We start from the raw sequence: 21,090 nt of genomic DNA, 5'->3' as shown, positions 1-21,090 counted from the left end.
GCCCTGAGTGAGAGGTCGGGTATGACAGTGCACCTGTGGGAGGCCGGCCGGAGCCGGGGGCCCCCATGCAGGGTGATGCATCCCTGATGGGACTCGCACAGGGGCTGGGATGGTGGGGGCAGGGAATGAATGTGGGGCCCCGGGAGGAGGCTACTGCTGGTTCCAAGCCAGAGATGCTGGGGGCGGACGGTAAGGATGCAGACAAGCAGCTGGGCCTGAAAAGAGTCTGGGGGTGCACACTTGAGGAGCCCAAGTAGTCCTGCTGGACATGGGGTGAGGGAGAAGACAAGATACCAGTTCTAGCTTGGAATTCCAGGTGGACGATAGTACTGGGAGGAGCAGGTTTGGAGGGGGGAGTGATGAGTTTGGAGGGCGCTGGAGGGGCTGCCCAGGGTGGGCTGGATATGTGGGTCTGGGGCTCAGGAGTGAGGTCTGGGCTGGAGATGGGGGTCCAGGCATCGTCAGCCTTGAAACAGTCACTGAAGCCACAGGAGGCTGGGGGAGCTTGCCTTGAGGGGGTGAGAGAGAGAGCGAGAGAGAGAGAGAGAGCGAGAGAGAGAGAGAGAGAGAGAGAGAGAGAGAGAGAGAGAGAGAGAGAGAGAGAGAGAGAGAGAGTGAGCATGGCCAGCCGGAGGGGAATGGGTGGAAGGAGCTGGGACAGAGCACTGGGGCACCGAGACAGGAGAAATGCAGGCAGCCCAGGAAAGAGGGTGATTACACACGCATGCAACACAAACACCTGCACCTGCACACAGCACACCAACCCACATGTACACACGCTCACACCCACGTCTAAGCATGTACACACATGTTTAGCACAAAGCACACACTCAAACACACACCACACATGTGCACACACAGACATGTATATACTCCATCGCACATTCACAGATGCAGGACAGGTGCACCATTGCATGCACGTGTGTGCATGCGAGTACATGCGCACATGCCTCCCCAGGCACACGTGCCCTTGTGTGCACGCGTGCACACACACATACGTGTGCATGCCCATTATGCCTCCATGCACAGGCTTCTCTGGAAGTAGAGGGAATCAGCCGTGCTTCTGACAGACTGATAGAGCCGAGCATGGCCACAGACTCACCGGATTTATCCACAAGGAGGTCACCATGACCTTGTGGGGAGCGGCTTCAGGGGCAAAGAGGGTGGAGAAAGCGGCTGGAAAGGAGAGGGTCCAGGGCGTGTAGACACTTCTAAGAAGTTTGACTGTGAAGAGATGAAAGAGGGTGGTGGTGGGAAAGGGGGCGTGAAGTTCAGGCAGGGCTCTGTTCATGTTAAGCCTTTTTTAAGGGATAGAGCTGGCTGAGGGCTGATGGGGAGGGGCAGTGTGGAGGGGGGATTTAAAAATATAAGAGAAGAGAGCTGGGTGTAGCCATCCCTGTGGAAACAGGAGGAAGGACTGGCTTGGGCAGGAGGGTCAGTGCTCCTTTCACTGTGGCAGGAGGACGGAGGACCGAGTGGCTGCAGTTACACGCAGATTAGTGGCTTGGTAGCTGGACGTGAAGTCACACCTGCCTGATGCACACCTCTCTGTGCAGCAGGAGGTGCTCAGCGATGGGGGTGTGTGTGGAGACGATGACCAGTTGGATCCATCCATGGCTGGGGGTTTTGGCCAGGTGTGTGGGACAGGAGGGCAAGGAACAAGGGAACTGAGGGTACTGGCAAGAGAATGGCTGCCTCGCGGAGGCTGGGGGTCGGCTGGGAAGGGAAGAGGGTGCAGACAGGAGGGGCTGGTCTCCGGGGGGATGTTGGAGAGTGGGCACAGTGGTGGCGAGTAGCCAGGAGGAGAGGTGTGGTCAGGAGGGAGAATCACAGTGAGCCGAGCTGGGAGTCCTGGGGCCAGGGTGTGGCCATGGGAGGAGGCCACTGGGCCACTGTTCGGAAGCTGAATTGAAGTGGGGCCTGGGTCAGAGAGAGGCCTGAGGGGGGTTGAGGATACCGTGGGTGGATGACAGAGGGAGGTGGGGAAAGGGGTCCAGCGGATGACAGAGAGAGCAGTGTGCTGGGCTGGCTATATCCAAGCGTGGAGGGCAGGCCCAGAGGCAGTGCTCGGCAGTCATCTTACTTGACTCCTGGGGCCCTGGGCCATGAAGCTGGAGCCCCTTCTCTCCATGCATTGTCCTCAGGCAGAGCCAGGGGTCAGCGACTGGGGTGACTGGCCATTCAGTGAGGATGCTGTGGCCCTCACGAGGGGTACCCTGGGTCCTGGGGTGGAGAAGATCTGCCCCCTCTAGAGGACATTGGCTGCGGTCAGGTGTGCTGAGCGGGACCCTAGGAGAGGTCCTGGGAAAGGCCAGAGAGATCCGAAGTCCCTCCAGTCCACACCAGGCCCCCCAGGAGCACCTCCTAGTGGGTGACCCGCTGGCTCTGGAGCCCCGGCACCTCCCCCTCGGGTCTGCAGTTGCCTGACCCTCCCAGAGCCCCCAGCTCTAATCTACCTGTCCCAGGCTGGTCATGGTTGGTGGGTCTGCCCTGGCCTCCCCTGACTCTCCCGCGTGTTCTGCAGGATGACGGACCGCTGGAGCCTTTCTGCAGCACGTGCCTGAGCCTTGTGCATCCCCACTCTGCCTCGCTCACAGACACACCCAGCGCAGCACCTGCCGGGCCCCCGCTCCGCACACAGGCTGGACCCAGTCTCCCACACCCACCCCTTCCTGCAGCTCATCCGCAGCCAGACACATGCAGACACCACACCCACACACACCACACAGCTGCACATCATCCTCCAAACGTCCCACTCTCTCCCCACACCCAACACCGCCATCGCTCCGTGAGTCCTGCAGACTCGATGAAGGGTCTGACCTGCCCTGGCACTCATGTGCGTGTTCCCTGCCCCGTGGACACACCTACATACACGAGTCACATGCAAACAGCCCTCCTTGGCCTATGCCGCCGAGAGCTCTTGGCCCAGCCAGAAATGGCCAGAGCAGCTTGCTGTCTGACTGTCTGCCCGTCCGTCTGTCCCTTGCGGAAGACACAGAGTTACCTCCATCCTCTCTGCGGCCAGGTGCCTGCATCCTCTGGAATTCACAAAAGCTGGCTTTTGTTCCTTTCCCTCCATTTGGGGACAGGAACCTTCAGGACTGCTGCCCTGGCCCGCCCACCCGGCTCCCCACCACTGGGGCCGTCACTCACCGCCAGGCCCTGGCCGGCTGCAGGCGCGTCTTTGATGGACCAGCCCCCCTGAGGCCAGAGGGAAGGTCTGGGGCCGCTAGGGCCCTTGGGCTGGAACTAGGCGGAGGCCACGGGGCTGGGCACAGCAAGAGCGAAGGGCCCAGCTGCACCGATGAGAGAACTTTTTTATTCTTTGGGCCTGAGGGGAGTTCTGGGTGCCTTTGGTTTTTTTTATTCTTTTTTAAGGAAAAAAAAATGATAAAATCTTCAAAGCAGATTTTTCTTGTTACAGAAAAACTAATATAAAAGCATTACCCCAGTCTGGCAGCCTGTGGCCGTGTCTATGTGTGCTTCCTGCCAGGTGCTGGGCTCATGCCTGGCCGGGTGGGCAGGATCCAAGCACCTCAGCACCTCTGGACCGGCAGGAGTCAGTGCAGGGTCCAGTTCTTGGGGCCCACCAAGCAATCACACAGGCAGAGGTCCAGGGACGCGGGGCTTAGTGGCAGGTAAGGCGGCCTGGAGGCAGGTGCAGCGCCTCAGCGGGCTGGAGGTCAGCAGGTTGGGACCACCACACTCGGCCGTGAGCTCACTCTGCACTCCCAGGGTCTGAGCATCCAAGCAAAGGGCTTGCCGGCTTCAGATTGCGCAGGGCTCCTGTGCACTGAGTGGGCATTCCTGATGGCTCTGTCCCATAGAGGATGCTGGAGTGGGAAAGGGGCTGGAGGCAGGCCTGGGAGCTGGGGCTCTGGTCTCTGCAGACCTGCCCAGGGAAGAGGCTGCAGACATGCCCAGTGCACCACCACCGCCAGCAGGGCCAGAGCTGGATCAGAAGGCAGTACCCGGCTTAGAGCAAAGAAGAACCCCTGACGGGCAGAGCTGCCCCACAGTGGATGAGATGCCCAGCAAGTAGTGGCCCCTCACTACTGCAGGTGTGTAAGTATGCTCCTGTCAAGCCCAGTAAAGAGCAGGTTCCTGCCTTGTGTGGAGCGGATACCATTGCTCGAAGGGCCTTAGAGATGTGACACAGGGAAGGGGCCGATAAGCCAGGCCACACCATGTGGGGAGTTAGGATAGCTTGACATCTGACCTCTCCTAGGTGACTGGGCCTTACGGAAGGAAAGATGCTCCCATGGTGGATACTACAGCCCTCTGCCCTGCAGTGGGAGGGGGAGCCGGGGGCCCTTCCTGGGCTCCTCAGACTATGGCCCTGGGAGGAGGATGGAAGTAGTTCAGGAGTGGGGGCTGGGAGGCAGGTACCCTCCTGATTCTCCGAGTGACCCTGGAAGGCCCCTCCCCTCCCCCAGCTTCAGTGTCTCCAGGGCTCCACAGTGCAAGACCCTGGGGCTTCATCTTCTCCCCAGAGTACGTCCAGAGCAGGCTGTGTGGCCAGGGCTCTTCTGTGTCCCCTGCGAGCCTCCTGTAGGCACCACGGGGCTGAGGAGAACGACAAAGGGAGAGTCCGGAAACTTCTTGGGCACATCCCCTCCTTAAAGCAAAGCATTCACTGAAAGGAGCCAGGCTGGCTGAGGAAATGTGTTTCTTTTGTGAGGACCGGCCTCAGGGCCCTGCCTGCAGAGCAGAGCCCAGGCTGCGGGCAGAGTGGTCTGTCCACACTGTGGCTGTCCAGACAGGCCCCTGGGCAGCCTGGTTTGCACTCTACCTCCTGCATGTGACGGCTCAGGCAGGCCTGTCCCCACTCCAGCCACCAGGATGGGCTCATTTGCACGCTGGCGGCCCAGGCAGGCCTGTCCACACGCTGACAGCCCAGGCAGAGCTGTCTACACTTCAGCTACACGGACAAGGCTGTTGACATTCTAGCTTCCTGGACAGCCTTGTCTGTCCTCTGGCTGCCCAGACAGGCCAGTCTGCTCTTTGCCTGTATTAGCCCAATAAAGAAATGCTTGCCAGAGTATGGTCGCTAGGCCCACAAGATTGAAAAAGAAAATACCTTTATTTAGTCATCACTGAATTTGCAAACACAGAAGGGAATAGAAAATCTAACTCCCCTTCATCACACGGGCTTTGGGGGAGCGCTGACCCCAGGGCCACATGGGTAGCTTGACTAAAGCATCCCAGGTGAGTCTTCCTCCCCAGTCCCGGCCAGCCCACCTGTTCAGTGGGAGGCTAGCCCTGGTGTTTCTAAGGGCCCTGTGGCTCTGATGAAGACATCCTCGTCTCCACATTGGGTGAGCTTTGTGAGAGATAACTGGTAGGACAGGAGACAGGATGGGCCCCCATACACACAGGTCATGTGGCACATGGAAGGCAGCGGTCTTGGCCTTAGGCTGGGCCCATCCTTGGGGAGAGCAGTTTGTTTGAGGCCACGTGTTACGGGGCAGGGTGGGGGCTGGCCTGGGCTGGGACACAGCTGGGGCAGAACCAGGACATTGCTATGTCTTCATAAATTGAAAGCAGTGGTGGCTTTGGGGCTCCTGGGAAGGGGTGGAGCCTCTCTCTTGGCATCTGGCCTTGCAGGCAACCCTATTCTCCGGGAGGGAGGGGCCGAGGCTTGAAAGCCTTGAACTAGAGTCCTGGCCCTGACATTATTTGCTCTGAGACCTGGGGCAACTGTTTTCAGCTCTCAGAGCCTCAACTCTGTGTTCCAGAAAGTGGGGACCGTACCCCTGCCTGCCGCCCTCACAGGTCAACACGATGGAAGTGTTACAGTCGGGGCTTGGGCTACGCCTGCCTGTAACTCTCCAGCCGGGGCTCCCACATGCAGTCTTTCCCCTTTCTGAGACTCCACTTTCCGTCAAGTGGATCTCATTCCGGACTCTCAAGGTGGGGGAAGGTAGTGTGAGCCTGGTCCTGTGCTCAGGAAAGTCGTGAGTTGAGATTCTGCCCTCGGCCCCTGATCACGGAGGGCTCCCCTAGCCCCTACAGCTCCGCAGGCTCAGACGTTGGTCTCAAGCTCACTGATCTCAATGGTGCAGTGGTCCAGGCTGGCGGCAGCCGGCTCCTCATCCTGCTCTACCTGGATGGGGACGTGGTGGGGACAGGTGGGGCCCAGGGTCAGCTCTGAGGCCTCAGCCACGCTCTTCACACAGCCATTCTGCTGGGTCGCCACGATCTCCTGGAGGCTCACTGGGCTGGTCTCGCAGGGTGGCAGTTTCTGGAGAGGGGAAACAGGTCTTGGCAGCAGCAGGCGAGACTGGGGTTAGGCAGTAGGGAGGACTGAAGGAGCAAAGGGCTGGGAACAACCCGACTGGTTTTCCTACAGACGTGCTGGGGGATCTTGATAGGTCACAGGGACTCTCTGGGCTCCAGTTCCTGCCTTCTCCTGGGACTGTCTTAGTAGAGGAGGGCACCTGGCCCACGGGGTCCAGTGCGGGAATGGGCGGCTCCCCTGCCTGGCCTCAGCGTCCTTCCCATGGAGTGGGGCAGCCTGCTACACGTGGTTACTGATGAAGCCCCAGCAGACGTGTGAACGCTGGCATTGCTGTGGGCACTGCTCCCTGAGGGCATTGACTGTGTTCACCACTGCTGCTCCTGTGTCTGGATCAGCGCTGGCCACAGTGGGTGCTCAGCAATTTGCTGTTAGAGGAATCTGTCACCGGGTGCCCACGATGAGAACAAGGCATGGAGGGATCAGGCGAGGGCTGCCCAGCTGGTGGGTGGCCGATGAGCTGCCTTGCCCACCCCACCTGGCTCCACCCCCGGGTCTTTGGGCAGCCCGGCTGGGAGGGAGGCACCGTTCTCACCTCAGTGCCCGTGTCCTGAGTGAAGTCCTTCCGGCAGACATGAGCCATGATCCCGGCGGCCAGTGCATCACCCAGCACGTTAATCATGGTGCGGAAACGGTCCCTGGTGGGCCAAGGTGGGCAGTGAGCGGCAGGCCCTCTGCTGTAAGGGGAGCTGGAAGAGGACAGTGCTCACCCCAGCAGCACCCACAGGATGGGCGCCTTCCTGGTCCTCCCAGCCCACCACCCCCTGGTGATGCTGAAGTGGGTGGTGCAGGGCCGGCTTTGTAGGCATATGTGACTGTGCAGTGGCTCAGGGCCAGTGTGCAGAAGGGCCCGGACTTGGGCTAATGCTCTGCTCCCACCCTCTTGAAATTCTTTATAACTTTCGAACAAGGGATCCCACATTTTCATTTTTGAAAACTGGGCCCCGCAAAGAATGCAGCTGGGCTGGTGTCAGCGAGTACCCACTGTGCCAAACCACGGCATTTCCCCAGCCCACCCCGAGTGCCTACCACCCAAGGGATAGGGGTGGGTGGGGCGAACCCCACTTACAGAGCCCAGTCGACAGCGATGATGAGGGTGATGTCATCAGTGGGAAGTCCCACGGAGGTGAGCACGATAACCATGGTGACGAGCCCGGCCTGGGGGATGCCAGCTGCCCCGATGCTGGCTGCGGTGGCTGTGATGCTGCAGGAGGGGCAGGGAGCATTGCTGGGCCCTGGACCCAAGGAGGAGGCCAAACTCCCAGGGCCTCTGGGGACAGCATGTGGAGCAGGAATTGTTAGGAATGCCACATCAGGGAGTTCCCTGGGTGGGAGGCATGTCTCTGCTTAAGGTCCTGTGGTCCCAGAGGCCCCCATCCCTGGCCTCAGCAGAACCTCCTGAGAAGTTTGTGGAAAACCCTGTGTCTGGAGCCACTGTCTCTGTAGGTTTCCAGCAAACTGCCCACAGATTCTGATTGTCCACTGGCACAGCTCTGCCCAGCCTCCCTCTAGGACTGGGTCCCCAGGGTCAGACTTGTGCCCTCGGGGTGGCATGTGAGGCTTTCCCCTTGGCCTCTGCCCCTCACCCTAGCACCCTTCCCTCAGCTCTAGCCACACCAGCAACTCTTCCACCATCCCTCAATCCTGCCCCTGGCCCCTGCTTGCCCTGTGCCTGCCTGCATCACCCTCCCCTGCTCTGCATGTCCAGACTGCAGGCCCCTCCTCTGGCCCCAAGCTTCCCAGCCTGCTCAGAGCTCCCCCTCTGCAGGGCAGCGCTGGGGAAGGAGCCTGGTGCCCTGAGTCACGAGGCCAGGTCACGTTTCAGCCCCAGCACTGGCTTGCTGTGTGGCCTGGAGTGAGCCCCTTGCCCTCTCTGGGCCTCAGAGACTCCATGAGATCTGGGAGCTCAAGACTCCTGAAGGCCATTCCAGAGTACCCCCCGCCCCAATCCACACTGGGTGCAGGGTGCCGGGAGTGCACCTGATGGTGATGACCTGGCCGAAGTCCAGATCATAGTTGTTGACCTGGGCAATGAAGATGGCGGCCACAGCCTCGTAGAGTGCGGTGCCATCCATGTTGATGGTGGCGCCCACGGGCAGCACGAAACGGGCAATGCGCCGGTCGATGTGGTTGTTCTCCAGCAGGCACTTGAAGGTGATTGGCAGTGTGGCTGAGCTGTGGGCAGAGGGGCAGCGTCTGCTCATCACCCTCCTCCAGGATGGGCAGGGCCCCCAGGTTGTCCGCTGACCAGTGACGGAAGCTCTCCCCGCCCCCCCACGCCAGGCAGTTGGCCCATCTGGGGTAGGGGGAGAACAGGCTGAAGGGGCTTTGAAAATGGTCACATGGCCAGACTTGCCCAGGCCCAGGGCCTCAGAGACCCCCATACACACGGGTCAGGAAGGGAGTTACCACCAGCCGAGCTCCTACTATGCGCCGGGCACTGTGCTTTATACATCCTCATGGCTTCCTGGGAGGGAGGGGTTTTAAGTCCCTTTTACAGGTGAAAAAACTGAAGCCCAGAGGGGAGGAGGGGCTGACCCTGTGTCACACGACTATGCCAAGTGCGGATGAAGAGGTCAGTCAAAAGCAGGGCTCTGGCGGGACCGCTGGCTTCAGATTCCGGCCTCCCACTAGCCCAGTGTCCCTGGCACCTCCTTAACCTGCATGTGCCGTAGTTTCCTTGTCCCAAGCAGTCCATACATTACAGAGCTATTAGGATTAACGAGTGGGCCCTCAGGACAGCGTCTGCATACTGTAGGCGCTCAACCAGTGGTAGCCACTGCTCACGTTGCAGCTGTGTTGTTACTGAGCTCCCAGTGGCAGTGTTGGGACTGAAACTCAGGTTAGCGTGGCCCCAGAGCCCTTCCTCTACCACAGGCCATTGCCTGGGAAGCCCACTGGCACCTGCCAGAGCCCCTCATGGGCCCCAGGCATGCTGGGCCCGAGGCCGTGGTTCCTGCCAACAGGAAATGGCAAGGGCTGCTGGCTCTGTCACGGGGGCCAGCAGGTGCTTGGGGCTTCGTCTTTCCCTCTCACCTCCTCCCTCGGCCCTGGGTGAGGGTTCCTGGAGAAGGCTTCTAGGGCTTCTCCTCACTGGGCTTCTGCTCCTCCTGAGTCCTGTATGAGGTGCTTCTGCTGCCAAGGGTGGGCCATGTGGCTGCCAGGGAAGGAGGTCTGTGGTGGCCCTCATTCCCATTTTACAGATTGGGAAGCTGAGGCCCAGGGAAGAGAAGGCAGTAAGGGATGCAGGGAAGAGCCAGGCCTTTGGTGCCAGAGACATGGGCTCAAGTTCGGGTGACTTCTTCCATGCGGAGCTTGGACATTTGCTGTGGGGAGAACCACCCTTTCTTCACAGGGTTAGATGCCCAGTAAGTGACCACCTCCTTTCCCCCACCCCACCCCTTGCTCAATAGCCAAGTTTGCATGACACTACCTCCCTGGGTCTCCTGCACTCGCTTTGGTCTGGGATCTTTGAGGGCAGGTGCTGCTTCATCAAGCCCAGACCGGCCTTAGTGGGTTATCTCCATTAATCGCACAGTAACCCTATGTGGCAGAGGCTACAATGATCCTCAGTCTGTATCCAAGGAAACTGACAGGGAGGTCACCAGGGAGGTCAGGTGACCGGCCCACAGCCACACAGCTAGTGGGTGATGGAACCATGAGGCAAGTTCCTACTCTCTGGAGACACCGCCAAGGTTGTGACGGGGCAACTTGCCAGGCTGTCCCAGTGACAGTAGACAGGCAAGGTCCCTAAACAGCACAGGGTCTGACTTCCACAGAAGCACCACGTGGCAGCGCAAGGCAACAGCGATAGCGATTGCAGACTCAGCACTCTCCAGCTCTCCCTGCCCCTGTTACGTGGAAGCCGAGCCCCATGTGGACTGAGTGAACCCAGGGTATGTGGGCAGGTGGGGGAGGGCTTTCTGCCATTTGGGCAGGTAGTGCCTCAAGCATTACATTTTAAGAATACGTCTTGTTACCGGAGCGTCTCCCAAGTTTGTGAAGCAGGTCACGCTGACACTTTCCGTGGTTCTATGGCTACGGACAAATGATGGCTGGACAGAAGGACAGCATTCAGCCATGGTCTCCTCCCCCATCCTGCCCGCTGCCCAGGGCTACCTGGAGGAGGTGGCCAGCGCAATGAGCAGGGCCTGGAGAATGCCGCGGATGAAGACGATGGGGTTCTTTTTGGTGATGAAGAAGTAGAGCAGGGGCAGGATGAAGAGGCCGTGCACCACCAGCCCGCACACCACGGTGACAGCGTAGAAGCCCAGCTTCTTTCCCACGGTCGTGGGGTTGTCCATCTCCAGGATCTTGCCAGCGATGAGGAACACGATGCCAAAGGGGAAGTACCTGGGGTGGGAGGGGCAGCCGGCTCAGTGCCGGGCACACAAAGGTCCTGGGAGGTCCTGGCACTGCATCACTGCCTAGCCTCACCCTTCTAAGCCTCCCGGGGCCCCTGTGAGGACAGAATGAGACTGTGTGCCCAGGTGCCTGGCACGTGGTGAAAGGAATGCCACCTCAACCAGCCCAGCGATGCACAGCCTCCTGTCACTCTGCCTTCCTCCGTCCAGGCCTTTGAGGAGCTCCCCTGCCCTCTGCAAGCCCACGTTTCAGCCCAGCAATGCCACAGCCTCTGGGGGTGACCTTGGCAGGCCTCTGCATTTCCCCATCTGACTGTGCAAGGTTAAATTAGAAGATTCCTAAGGTCTGAACTCTGAACCGAGAAGGGGCAGCTGGTTGTCGCTTCCAATGTTTCCTTTCTCCAAAAACTGAGCTGATGGGGATGGGGAAACTGAGGCCAAGAGCACAGGGCTAGGTTTATTAGCTCTTAGCTTGCCGCCAGTGGGCCTGATGGGGCCAGAAGTGGCAGGCCCAGGGCTGGAACCCGGCTTAGTCAGGGCTGGGGGGATCCAGGGGAACGCAGCCTCCCGGGCAGCTTTCTGCTCCCTCCTGCGGGACCACGGTGTCCCTCCAGCTGCCCAGGGCAGAGCTGGAAGGGGGTGGAGTGGGTAGAAGAGAAGCCCCCCACACCCCCACGATGAGGCTTACCACACAGCCACTGCCACGATCTTCATGACGGACTCATTGAGGCACTGGCAGAAGTTGACCAGGGGGGCCCCGCTGTCACCCATACGGCCCAGCATGATGCCTGCGGGAGGCAGGGACACAGCATATCACAGACGCCGCAGACGGCGGCAGATGTGCATGACGCCTACGTGTGCCAACACACGCTGGTGGCCAGGCAGGGACAGACCACAGGCACACGCAGATCTCGGCGCTTAGCCGACTGCCCAGCGGCCTCTGACGCCCCAGCGCTTCCCTCGCACCTCCCCTCTCCTCCCCGCTGGAGCAGGCTGTGACCTCCCCACAGGGCTCTCATCTCTTCCTCCTCTGTCACCCCGCTCTACCCAGCAGCAAGTGCCATGTTCTAAAGACAAAAATGCTCCCTGCCAACACCCCCGACTGGCTTCCCTGTACACACAGCATTACCAACACTCCCACACCCCCCGCTTCAGGCCCCACTTGATCTGACCCCGTTTATAACTCCCGCCTCTGTCAGGCCCTGCTTTCCCTTCCTCACTGTGCTCCTGCATCGCGGCCTTCTTCACGTTTCTAGACTACATCAAGCTCTTGACTGTGGTGGGGCCTTTGCCCGCACGGTACCCGACGCCTGAAGCTCTGGCCTGGCTGGAGACCCGCTCCCACTGCCCTGGCAGACTCCCCACCTACTCCCCTCTATTTCACTTCTGTCTGATCCCTTCGTATCACTTATTACAACAGTCGTCTGGTGATTTTTTCTGTCTTCTCCAGTAGAAGGTTAACCCCATGAAGGCAACTCATCATTGGATGGATGAATGAATGTATGAATGAACAAATGAATGAATGATAAAGCCTTTTCCGGAGCCCCTGTTACCCTCCCCTTGGGGTTCTGGGCTCTCCTTCACTCAGGAAGCTTTCACATGTGTGCTATTCTGTGGGGTGAGCTCATGCAGGTGAGCATGGTGAGGCCACTCCTGGAACAGTGACAAGTGACTGCTCTCCCTCTGGTGACACAAAAATGGAGAGCAAATCACACCCTGTGACTGCCCTCATGGAGCTTACTGTCACTGTGTCCGAGAGGCTCATCCACTGACTCAGCTGGGGAGGGGCAGGATTTGAACCCTGGTCTGTGGGACTCCAGAGAAGAGCTCTTTCCCTGCCCATGAAGCCGAACCCACGCTGTCTGGTGAGCAGCTACCACGGGTGATGCGGAGCGGTGGCGCCCTGCCGGGGTGGGTAGGAGAGGCCAGACATGCGGATGACACTGGGCCCAGCCCTGTGCATCTGGCCCACGGAAGCCTGACTGAGCTCAGAGCCAGGTTTTCTGCTGGCTCTGTCCCTTCTCGGCTATTCCTGTTCCTCATCAGGCTCTCTGGGGCATCCATGGGCTCCGGCTGGCTGGGTGCTAGTGTGCATGGGACGCAGGGGGTGGCAGTGGGCTTCCTCCGACAGGCAGGGCCAATGACACCTTAGCATCAGCCACATCCCAGCACCAGGGAGGAAACGGGGAAGGAGGTTGCGGTGAGGGGAGCAGCCGCGCAAGTGTGCTCGCTCACCCTCAGATGTGGGCACACAGATGTGGGTGCAGCTAGAGCTGGGCACACACAACAAATACACACTGACACGTGGACAGTTGCATGTGCTCAGCAAACAGTGAGTTGAAGGGTCTCAAAGGTTTCTTTAGCTCTGCCAATAGATGTCCTTTCAGTGTGTTCCCACCCCTAAGAGAGAGGCGATGGCTGGGAGGAGGAAGAAAGTCCAGGATTGGGGACAGATTATCAGATGGACTGAGGATGCTTCCAAACACTGTCTCCTCACACACTCGGGTCTCTGAGGTCCTGGCCCCTCTGTGTGCCTGCCTGGCCTTTTGACCACGACGATAAGTGCTCCATTACCCCTTATCATTCATCCATCCATCCATCCATCTACCCGTCTCTCTGGAAGATTTTTTTTTTTTTTTTTTTCTGGTACTCGGGCCTCTCACTGTTGTGGCCTCTCCCGTTGCAGAGCATAGGCTCCGGACGCGCAAGCTCAGTGGCCATGGCTCACGGGCCCAGCCGCTCCGCGGCACGTGGGATCTTCCCGGACTGGGGCACGAACCCACGTCCCCTGCATCGGCAGGCGGACTCTCAACCACTGCGCCACCGGGGAAGCCCTCTCTGGAAGATTTTACTGAGCACCTGTTCCAGCCAGTCCTGTGGAGGCTATGGAGCTAAATGGAGAACAAGCCCTGTCTCCGCCTGCATGGAGCGTACACAGCTGCCGTGCAGCCGTTAAACAGTCACACAAACAATTACATAACTGCACTGGGTCAAACATGTGAGTAACACAGGGCACCTGACTGGGGGGCCAGGTAGACTTTCCCCGGGATGGGATGCTTATGCAGAGGCCCCTCAAGGATGAGAAAGGTGCAGGGGAGAGGGAGGGGCAGCAACAGCCAGGCTGAGGGAGGTGGGAAGGGCCCGGGAGGCGCCTTCCAGGAACTGGCGGGCAGCGCGGCGGGGGGAAGTGAGCAGGACGAGAGGGGGCAGCCTGGCCGGAGTTTGCAGGCTCTGCGGGCCGCGCGCGGTGTTTGGACCCCTCTTGGAGTACAGTGGAGCCAGTGGAGGCTTTACGTGGAGACTCAGTGACCCCGTGAGGAGGACACACGGGGACACGGAACTCTTGAGGCGGCATTTGCAGAAACCAGGTAAGAGATGACGACGGCCTTGGCTGGGGCAGTGCGCCGAAGGTAAATGCACAGACTGGAGAGAGATTTCAGAGGCAGGCCTGACTGGATTTGGGTGTGGGCTGAGGCAGAAGGCGGGGTAGCAAGTGACGCCCAGGTTCCTTGGCTGAGAATCCAGGAGGATGGGGAGGCCTTCCACTGAGAAGAAAGCCCTGCAGAGGAGTCGGAAGCCAGAGAGGCCCTCCCAGGTCTGGGGCTGGGGCGACGGGGGGCTGATGTGATTTTATAGTGATACTCGTGATGACCCCTGGGCTGGCCTAAAAGGACGAGGACAAGCTAGATTGCTGTGGAGGGGTTAGGACTTCCTAGGCTCCAAAGAAGGGAGAAGGTTGTATGCGTACATTGGTGGGGGTGGCCATGGGCGCACAGGCAGGGGCGTATCCAGAGGTTTTGTGGGATCTGAAGCTTACACAGTTTGTGGACCTCTTCAAGAAAAAGAATACAAAATTAAAAAAAGGAAAAAAGGTACAGGCCCCAAAAGGGGCCTGTGCAAGTTAAGCGTTACCAACTTCCTGGTAAGTAGCCTGTGGTGGGCCTTGGGGACCCAGAGGAGAGTAGCAAAGGGAAGGGTGTGGTCAGGGGGCCCCAAGAAATGGCACAGACAGGTCTGCAGAGAGAAGGCCCCGTGGTTGAGGGCTGAGGGGAGGAATGAGGGCTTTAAATAAACAGCCGCTGGGACGGGGCTAGAGGCATGCTCTTCTCATAGGGAGGGCCAACACCCCTGGAGGCAAACAGCACCCAGGGATGGGGAATTCCGAGTGAGGAACATCAGCTCCGGCTGGGGATACCTCCTGCCCCCCCAATGGAATGGGGACATGAGCCACTCCCTTGGAAAGGAAAGGAAGGAACCACCTGGAAGATGGGGAGACTCCAGGCTATTCAGGTTACTGGACGCAGGGATGCAGGGAGGGATAAATGCAAGGAGAGCAGGCTCCACAGCACACCGGGGTGGGTGGGCAGCACATACCCATGGTGGCAGAGAAGATGACGATGCCCAGCACGTTCATGCCGTCGCTGGTGCCAGGCTCCGACTTGTAAACGACCTCGGGCGGTGGGGTCAGGTCCAGGGCGAAGTTCTGCACACGAGAGCCATTCTCCTCCTGGACCCCATAGATGAGGATCCGCCGAGGAGGGGCCTCCTCCGGTGCCACCTTGGGGGACTTCACAACGGGGGTGGTCTTGGTGCGGTACTGTTGGGCGACATCCCAACCCGGAATGAGTCCAAGTGTTGTTATTAATATCAACAACAACAATAATAATAACATCTTGGAAGCACATTTGTATCCACTCATGAAGTATTTGATTGACAATAACCCTGTGACATAGGCAGGACAGGGATTATTATCAATTATTATCAATATTTTACCAAAAATAAAACTGAGATTCCTTTATCCATCCATACACTACCCAGCCACACCTCCCTCCATCCCGCCTTCCCTCTTCTTTCTATGCCTCATTACACCCACCTGGGACCCGCTCTAATCATCCATCCATCTCCTACCTGGATAATCTACTTGGATAATCCTCCTTTCACCTGTTTATTCCCTTTCAACCATCCATTATCCATCCATAACAGCCAGCCAGCCCTGCCTTCCACTGATGGAAACTTGGATTTTCTATTTGAAAAGCTCAGCTTGTCCCGAGCTTTCTTGATGAGATGAGGCCCCAGCTGGGAAGAGTTGAGTGACTGAGTCACCTACCTTTCCTCCTCAGCCCTCAGGGCATTCCTGAGTCTTTTCCTCTCATTCCTCAGGTACTAGGAGTCCACACAAGGGCTCCTATCCTCCCAACACCACAGTATCTATAAAGCAAGTCTTCTAGTGGGGGAAAAAGGGAACCACTCAGGATCTGTGCTTCTGTTCCCTCATCTGTAAAATGGGGTCTTAATAGTTAATCTACCTCGTTAGGTTAAATGAGACAATATATGTAAAGTGTTGACAGCAGGGTGTGGCACATGGTAAGCCTTCTGTAACCATTACTGCTATTATCACCACCACCACCATCACCATCGTAATCAACATCCCAACGTTGAACACTCTGTGCTGGGTGCTGGGCCTTGAAGGATGGGTAGGAGTTTGCCAAAAGATAAAGGGCATTCCATGCAGGGAAGTGAAGTAGAGCAATATTCTCTCTTTCTCTCTCACATCTTCAATAATTCCCCGTCACTGTTGGAATAATATCTAAACTCCCTAGCCTAGCATTCAGGGACCTTCACTACCTGGCTCATTTCACAGATGAAGACCCAGGAGGTTAGGAAAGATACAGTGATTAGCTCAGGGTTTCACAGCTCCTTATTTCGGAGCCTCTTCCACAACACTCAGCCGCCTCCTCTGTGTCTCCAGGCCCAATACAGGGCCCCAGCACAGGGAAGAAGATAGGAAATGCTTGTTGGACTGAGTCAACCAACCGCCTGACATTTTAGAAGAGGAAAAGAATGGGAAATTATTAGAAGTGCAGACAAAGATTGGTGTACAAGGTTGTTTACCATAATTTCTTGTTTTGGAAAACAACTGAAAGGGGAAATGGACAAATAAATTATAGCCAGCCTTATAAGAGCCAAACAGTTGCATCATCACTAAATATTGTATTTTTAAGAAACATTTAATAACCATGGAAAGTACCCATGATATAACGGGAGAGGGGAAAAAAAAGCAAGATGCACACCATATATGTCCTATGATCCTAATTTTATTTTTAAAAACATTTCTGCAGAGAAAAACAGACTAGAAACATACCTTCTACTATCGCTATTGCTAGGTGCTGGAACTACAGGTGATTTTTATCCTCTGCTTTATATTTTTTAGTATTTTCCTAATATTTTACAGTGAATGTTATTACTGTTTTTATTAGGGGGAAAGGATTATTCTAAAAAGAAAGAGAAAACAGGCTTAGACGCAGACAGGTCTGGGTTCACCTGCTAGCTCTGCCATTTTCTAGTGATATAACCTTGGGCAAATCCTTTAACCCTCCTGAGCCTCAGATTCCTCGTCCAGGAGAGGGGCTGGCCCTACCCCAGGGCAGGGTTGTTTTGAGGACTGAAGGGGATGATGTGTGCGAGCATGGGTGTAAACGAGGGCAGAGCAGGCATTCAGCAGGGGCTTCCCTCCACCCTCATAATTCTTCCTCGTGAAAAGTTGGAACCCAGGGCAGGAGTGTGGCCACAGGAGGCTCTAAGGATCCAGGTCCTCCCACCACCTCTCCCTAGTGTCCCAACCCCAGGGACAGGGAGACTGGCTGGGCAAGCCTGTCATTCCTTAGCCGGGCCCAGGCTGGCCCTGCCTGCCCACCTCTCCATCGTCCGGGGACCCACTCACCTGTTTGAATGTGGCTTCCACCAGGTTGGCTGGGAACATGTTCCTGGGAAGAGAGTCAGTAATTGAAGAATTCCAGGATAGGAGAGCCCTTGGGGTCATCTGAACACTTCCCTTGGCAGTGAAGGGCTTCTATGATCCTGCCCCACCTCCCTATACAGTCTTACTTCTTCCCACCACCCCCATCCCAGGACTTAAAGCTCCAACACCATCTGCATAAGGTTCCCAAAACACGCTGCATACTTCTCCAGCTCCAGGCCTTTGACCACTGTTCCTTCTGCCCGAAATGCACTGCCTACTTCTCTGGCTGATTCCTACTCCAATCAAGCAGAGGCCAAGCCTTCTATGACTGCTCCAGGTGGACTCCACAGCCCTTGCCCTGCGGGTCAACTATGCTCCAGCACGCTGCTGGATGGCACTAGTCACATGATTGCTTCCCCCACAGACTGGCTTCCTTGAAGGTGGGACTTGGTCATTCATATCTTATCTGTGGCTCCCAACACAGGACCTGGCACATAAATGGGATCATTATTCTAGTTAATATAATTTTCATAAAGCTAAAGGAGGAGGAAGTCTTGTCCTACCAGATATGAAAGCATACTATAAAGATGTAACCGTCAAAACGGTGAGATACTGACACAGCCGTCAATCGAAAAATCAATGTAATGGAACCTGTAGCCTAGAGACAGAACCTGGGACATCTAAGTATTTCATATTTGATAGAAGTTGCTTCACAAATCAGTGAAGAAAGGAAGGACTCATTCTAGAGAACTGCATAACCAGCTATTCAGAAAAATAAAAACTAGATCTTTATGTACACTGCACCAAAATAAATCCCAGATGGCTTAAAGAAATAAATAATTTAAAAAATGAAACCATAAAAATCTAGAAGAAACACAGGTTAATGTTTTATCAGATCTCAGCATATGGAAGGACACTCTAAGAACAAAATCAATAGATTTTACTTCATTAAAATTAAGAATTTCCTAAGTGCAACTTAGTATCCTGCATTGGATTCTGGAATAGAGAAAAAGAACACTAGTGGAAAAACTGGTGAAATCCAATGAAGCAATTTAGTTAATAGCGTGTACTAATTTCATGTCTTACTTTTGACAAATGTGCCAGATGTAAGTCACTAACATCAGGGGAAGACGGGCACAGCTGGGAACTCTCTTTACCATCTGTGCAACTTTTCTATAAATCTAAAATTATGCCAAAATCAAAAGCTAAAACAATTGAGAAGCTCTCTAAGACAGATTACAATACAAATAAAATAATAAAGCAAATGACAAACTGGGGAAACTATACAACAAATTGTTATCATCCTAAATCTTTAAAGAGTTTTTACAAATCTTGACCTTGTTTCCATGTTCACTGTCTGTCTTTTCTCACCAGAACATCAGCTCTCTGGAGGGCAGGGATCTCTGTTTTGTTTTCCGCCGTGTCCCCAGCACCTGGAAGAGTGCCCGGCACGTAACAGGCACTCAGTAAATATTTGCTGCATACATAAATGGACCACAGAAACATTAATACCTCAATAGAAAAATGATGGAACGTCCTGACCAGGTTATTCACTTTGCGGAAGAAAAAAAAAAACATAAGTAGCCAAAAAACCTTTTAAAAAATGTTCGGGGTGGCGCAGTGGTTAAGAATCCGCCTGCCGATGCAGGGGACACGGGTTCGAGCCCTGGGCCGGGAAGATCCCACATGCTGCGGAGCAACTAAGCCCGTGCGCCACAGCTACTGAGCCTGCCTAGAGCCCGTGCTCCGCTACAAGAGAAGCCACCGCAATGAGAAGCCTGCGCACCACAACGAAGAGTAGCCCCCGCTTGCCGCAACCAGAGGAAGCCCGCGCGCAGCAATGAAGACCCAACGCAGCCAAAAAAAAAACCTCATTAAAAAAAAAGTGTTCGGCTTCACTGAAAAAGACATTTTCACCTGTCAAACTGTTAAAGAAATTTTCAAATGGCAGTACCCACTGCTGAGGATGTTTGGTGACTTCCTCACGTGGTTCTGGCAGCAAACTTTGTGTAAGGCAATTTGCAGTTCACAGCAAGAGTCTTTGCCTTTATAATCTGCTTTAGGAATCTAACCTAAACCAGAGATGCTAACAAGGAGTTTTGCTCCTGTGCTGGCACTTCCTTGAACAGGACATGCGCCCCGTGCTCACCTGGACCCTCCGTCCCGCTCACTCTTGCTCTCGGCAAGTCTCTCCTTTTGCGAGACTCAGCTCACACATGCATGGAGTTATACACATGAGTATGAGTGTGCGTTCTTTCTTAACTTTACACCCTGGCAGCCACTGTTGGGAAGCAGAAACTATCATTTTTTTCACTGTTGCTAAAATACAGGTTCAGGGTTAGCATATGGCAGGAGAAAGAGGGCTTAGAATGAGCTACCATGGCAGAAAACTGGTAGAGAATGGTCTTGGCTTTCCCCACTGATTTCAGCTTTGTCACAAGGGAGAGAAGAAGCAGGGTCGGGAGCTGAGATCGCAGCAGCTCACGTGAGGCTGTATTTTGATGAGTGGTAAGCAGATTTCTGCCACCAGAATAACAGCTGCCTGCCAGGGCTCTGGACAGCAAACAGAGCCAAAGTCACGCCAGGCACACAGCCTGCCGGAGCGCGTGACCCACCGGCCCTGGGCGCTCCTGACCAGAGTGGAGGAGGCCCACACTGCATCACGTGGTAACAGTTTGAAAATGTCTCCTGGGTACACTTCCAGTAGGTTCGAGTGACAAAGTGGTTAGAGGGAAGGCTGCTTTAGCATGAGCAGAAACCAAGGGCATTCAAAAGGCCGTATGTAAGAAACCGAATGGAACTTATACCTCATACATACATCTCTCTACAGCTTCCTTTAAAATGACAATAATTTAAATTATGTGCTGCAACAAGGATGACTAGTTATCTACCCAGTCTCCATGCTCTCTCCTTACTCACCAACAGAAACCCAGGCATGTTACAGGGACCAAAAGGCTCTGCCATCAAGCCCTGTTTCCCAGACTCTCTTGCCAAAGGGGTGGCCAATGCGATGTAAGTGGGAGTCATTGGGTGGCATTTCCTGGAAAAAGCTTTAAAAGATGCCCATGCAGCCAGGACCCTTTGGTCCTTTCCTCCAGCTCTTTTCTTTCTGCCTGGAACATGGACATAATAGCTGGAGCTTCAGCAACCTTACTGAACTATGAGACACACTGATGATAAAAGCCAAGTGCTTAGTAAGTCCAGCAAAGCACCAAGGTGGAGGGAGCACGGGCTCCTGGTGACCACGAGCTGCCACCTCTGGTCTGCTTATTTGGGAGAAAATGCAGGCCTTTACCTTACTTAAGCCTCTGCTGCTTCAGGTTTCTGTGAAGTAGCAGCCGAAAGCATTTCCTAATACATGTGGTCGTACTAATTCTCAATGAACTTACCCTCAGATTTTAATAAAGAAGTATACCTTTGATTATTAAATGAAAAAATATGCACCATTTTCTTTTGGCTTTGAAGACCCATGGGAAGCCTTCCTGTCTGCCCCATGAGGCCTGTGTTCCCGGTGGTGGTTACGTAAAATGCAGACATAATGTACCTGGGAGACATTGGCAGCCAAGCCCATCAAGTATACACACAGTCTGCCCTGGGCCCCCCCCCCCCACATCTCTTGGGGCAAGGCCACGGTCCACCTCACTTACTATTTGTAAGTTCCCACTGTGACGGTTCCAAACTCACCCCCA

At 55.6% G+C, this 21,090-nt stretch overlaps 1 protein-coding gene across 1 annotated transcript in view; it reads right to left on the bottom strand.

The window, feature by feature from the left end:
- Window positions 1-5,752: 5,752 nt before the first annotated feature.
- SLC1A7 (solute carrier family 1 member 7) overlaps window positions 5,753-21,090 on the bottom strand; it is a 46,717-nt gene continuing 31,379 nt past the window's right edge. The window contains exons 4-11 of the mRNA XM_022575713.3: window positions 17,384-17,426; window positions 15,037-15,259; window positions 11,351-11,450; window positions 10,418-10,651; window positions 8,279-8,473; window positions 7,368-7,502; window positions 6,834-6,936; window positions 5,753-6,244 (exon numbers count right to left, since the gene is read on the bottom strand). Of these exons, the coding sequence (XP_022431421.1) occupies window positions 6,026-6,244; window positions 6,834-6,936; window positions 7,368-7,502; window positions 8,279-8,473; window positions 10,418-10,651; window positions 11,351-11,450; window positions 15,037-15,259; window positions 17,384-17,426 (1,252 nt within the window). The 3' untranslated portion in view covers window positions 5,753-6,025. The remainder of the gene's footprint in view (window positions 6,245-6,833; window positions 6,937-7,367; window positions 7,503-8,278; window positions 8,474-10,417; window positions 10,652-11,350; window positions 11,451-15,036; window positions 15,260-17,383; window positions 17,427-21,090) is intronic.

This window comes from Delphinapterus leucas, chromosome 1 (genome assembly GCF_059928025.1).
Source record: "Delphinapterus leucas isolate spDelLeu-1000000601 "Yukka" chromosome 1, BTC_Dleu_Yukka2, whole genome shotgun sequence".
Classification (NCBI taxonomy): Eukaryota; Metazoa; Chordata; class Mammalia; order Artiodactyla; family Monodontidae; genus Delphinapterus; species Delphinapterus leucas.
This window is presented reverse-complemented; position numbering and strand designations above follow the sequence as displayed.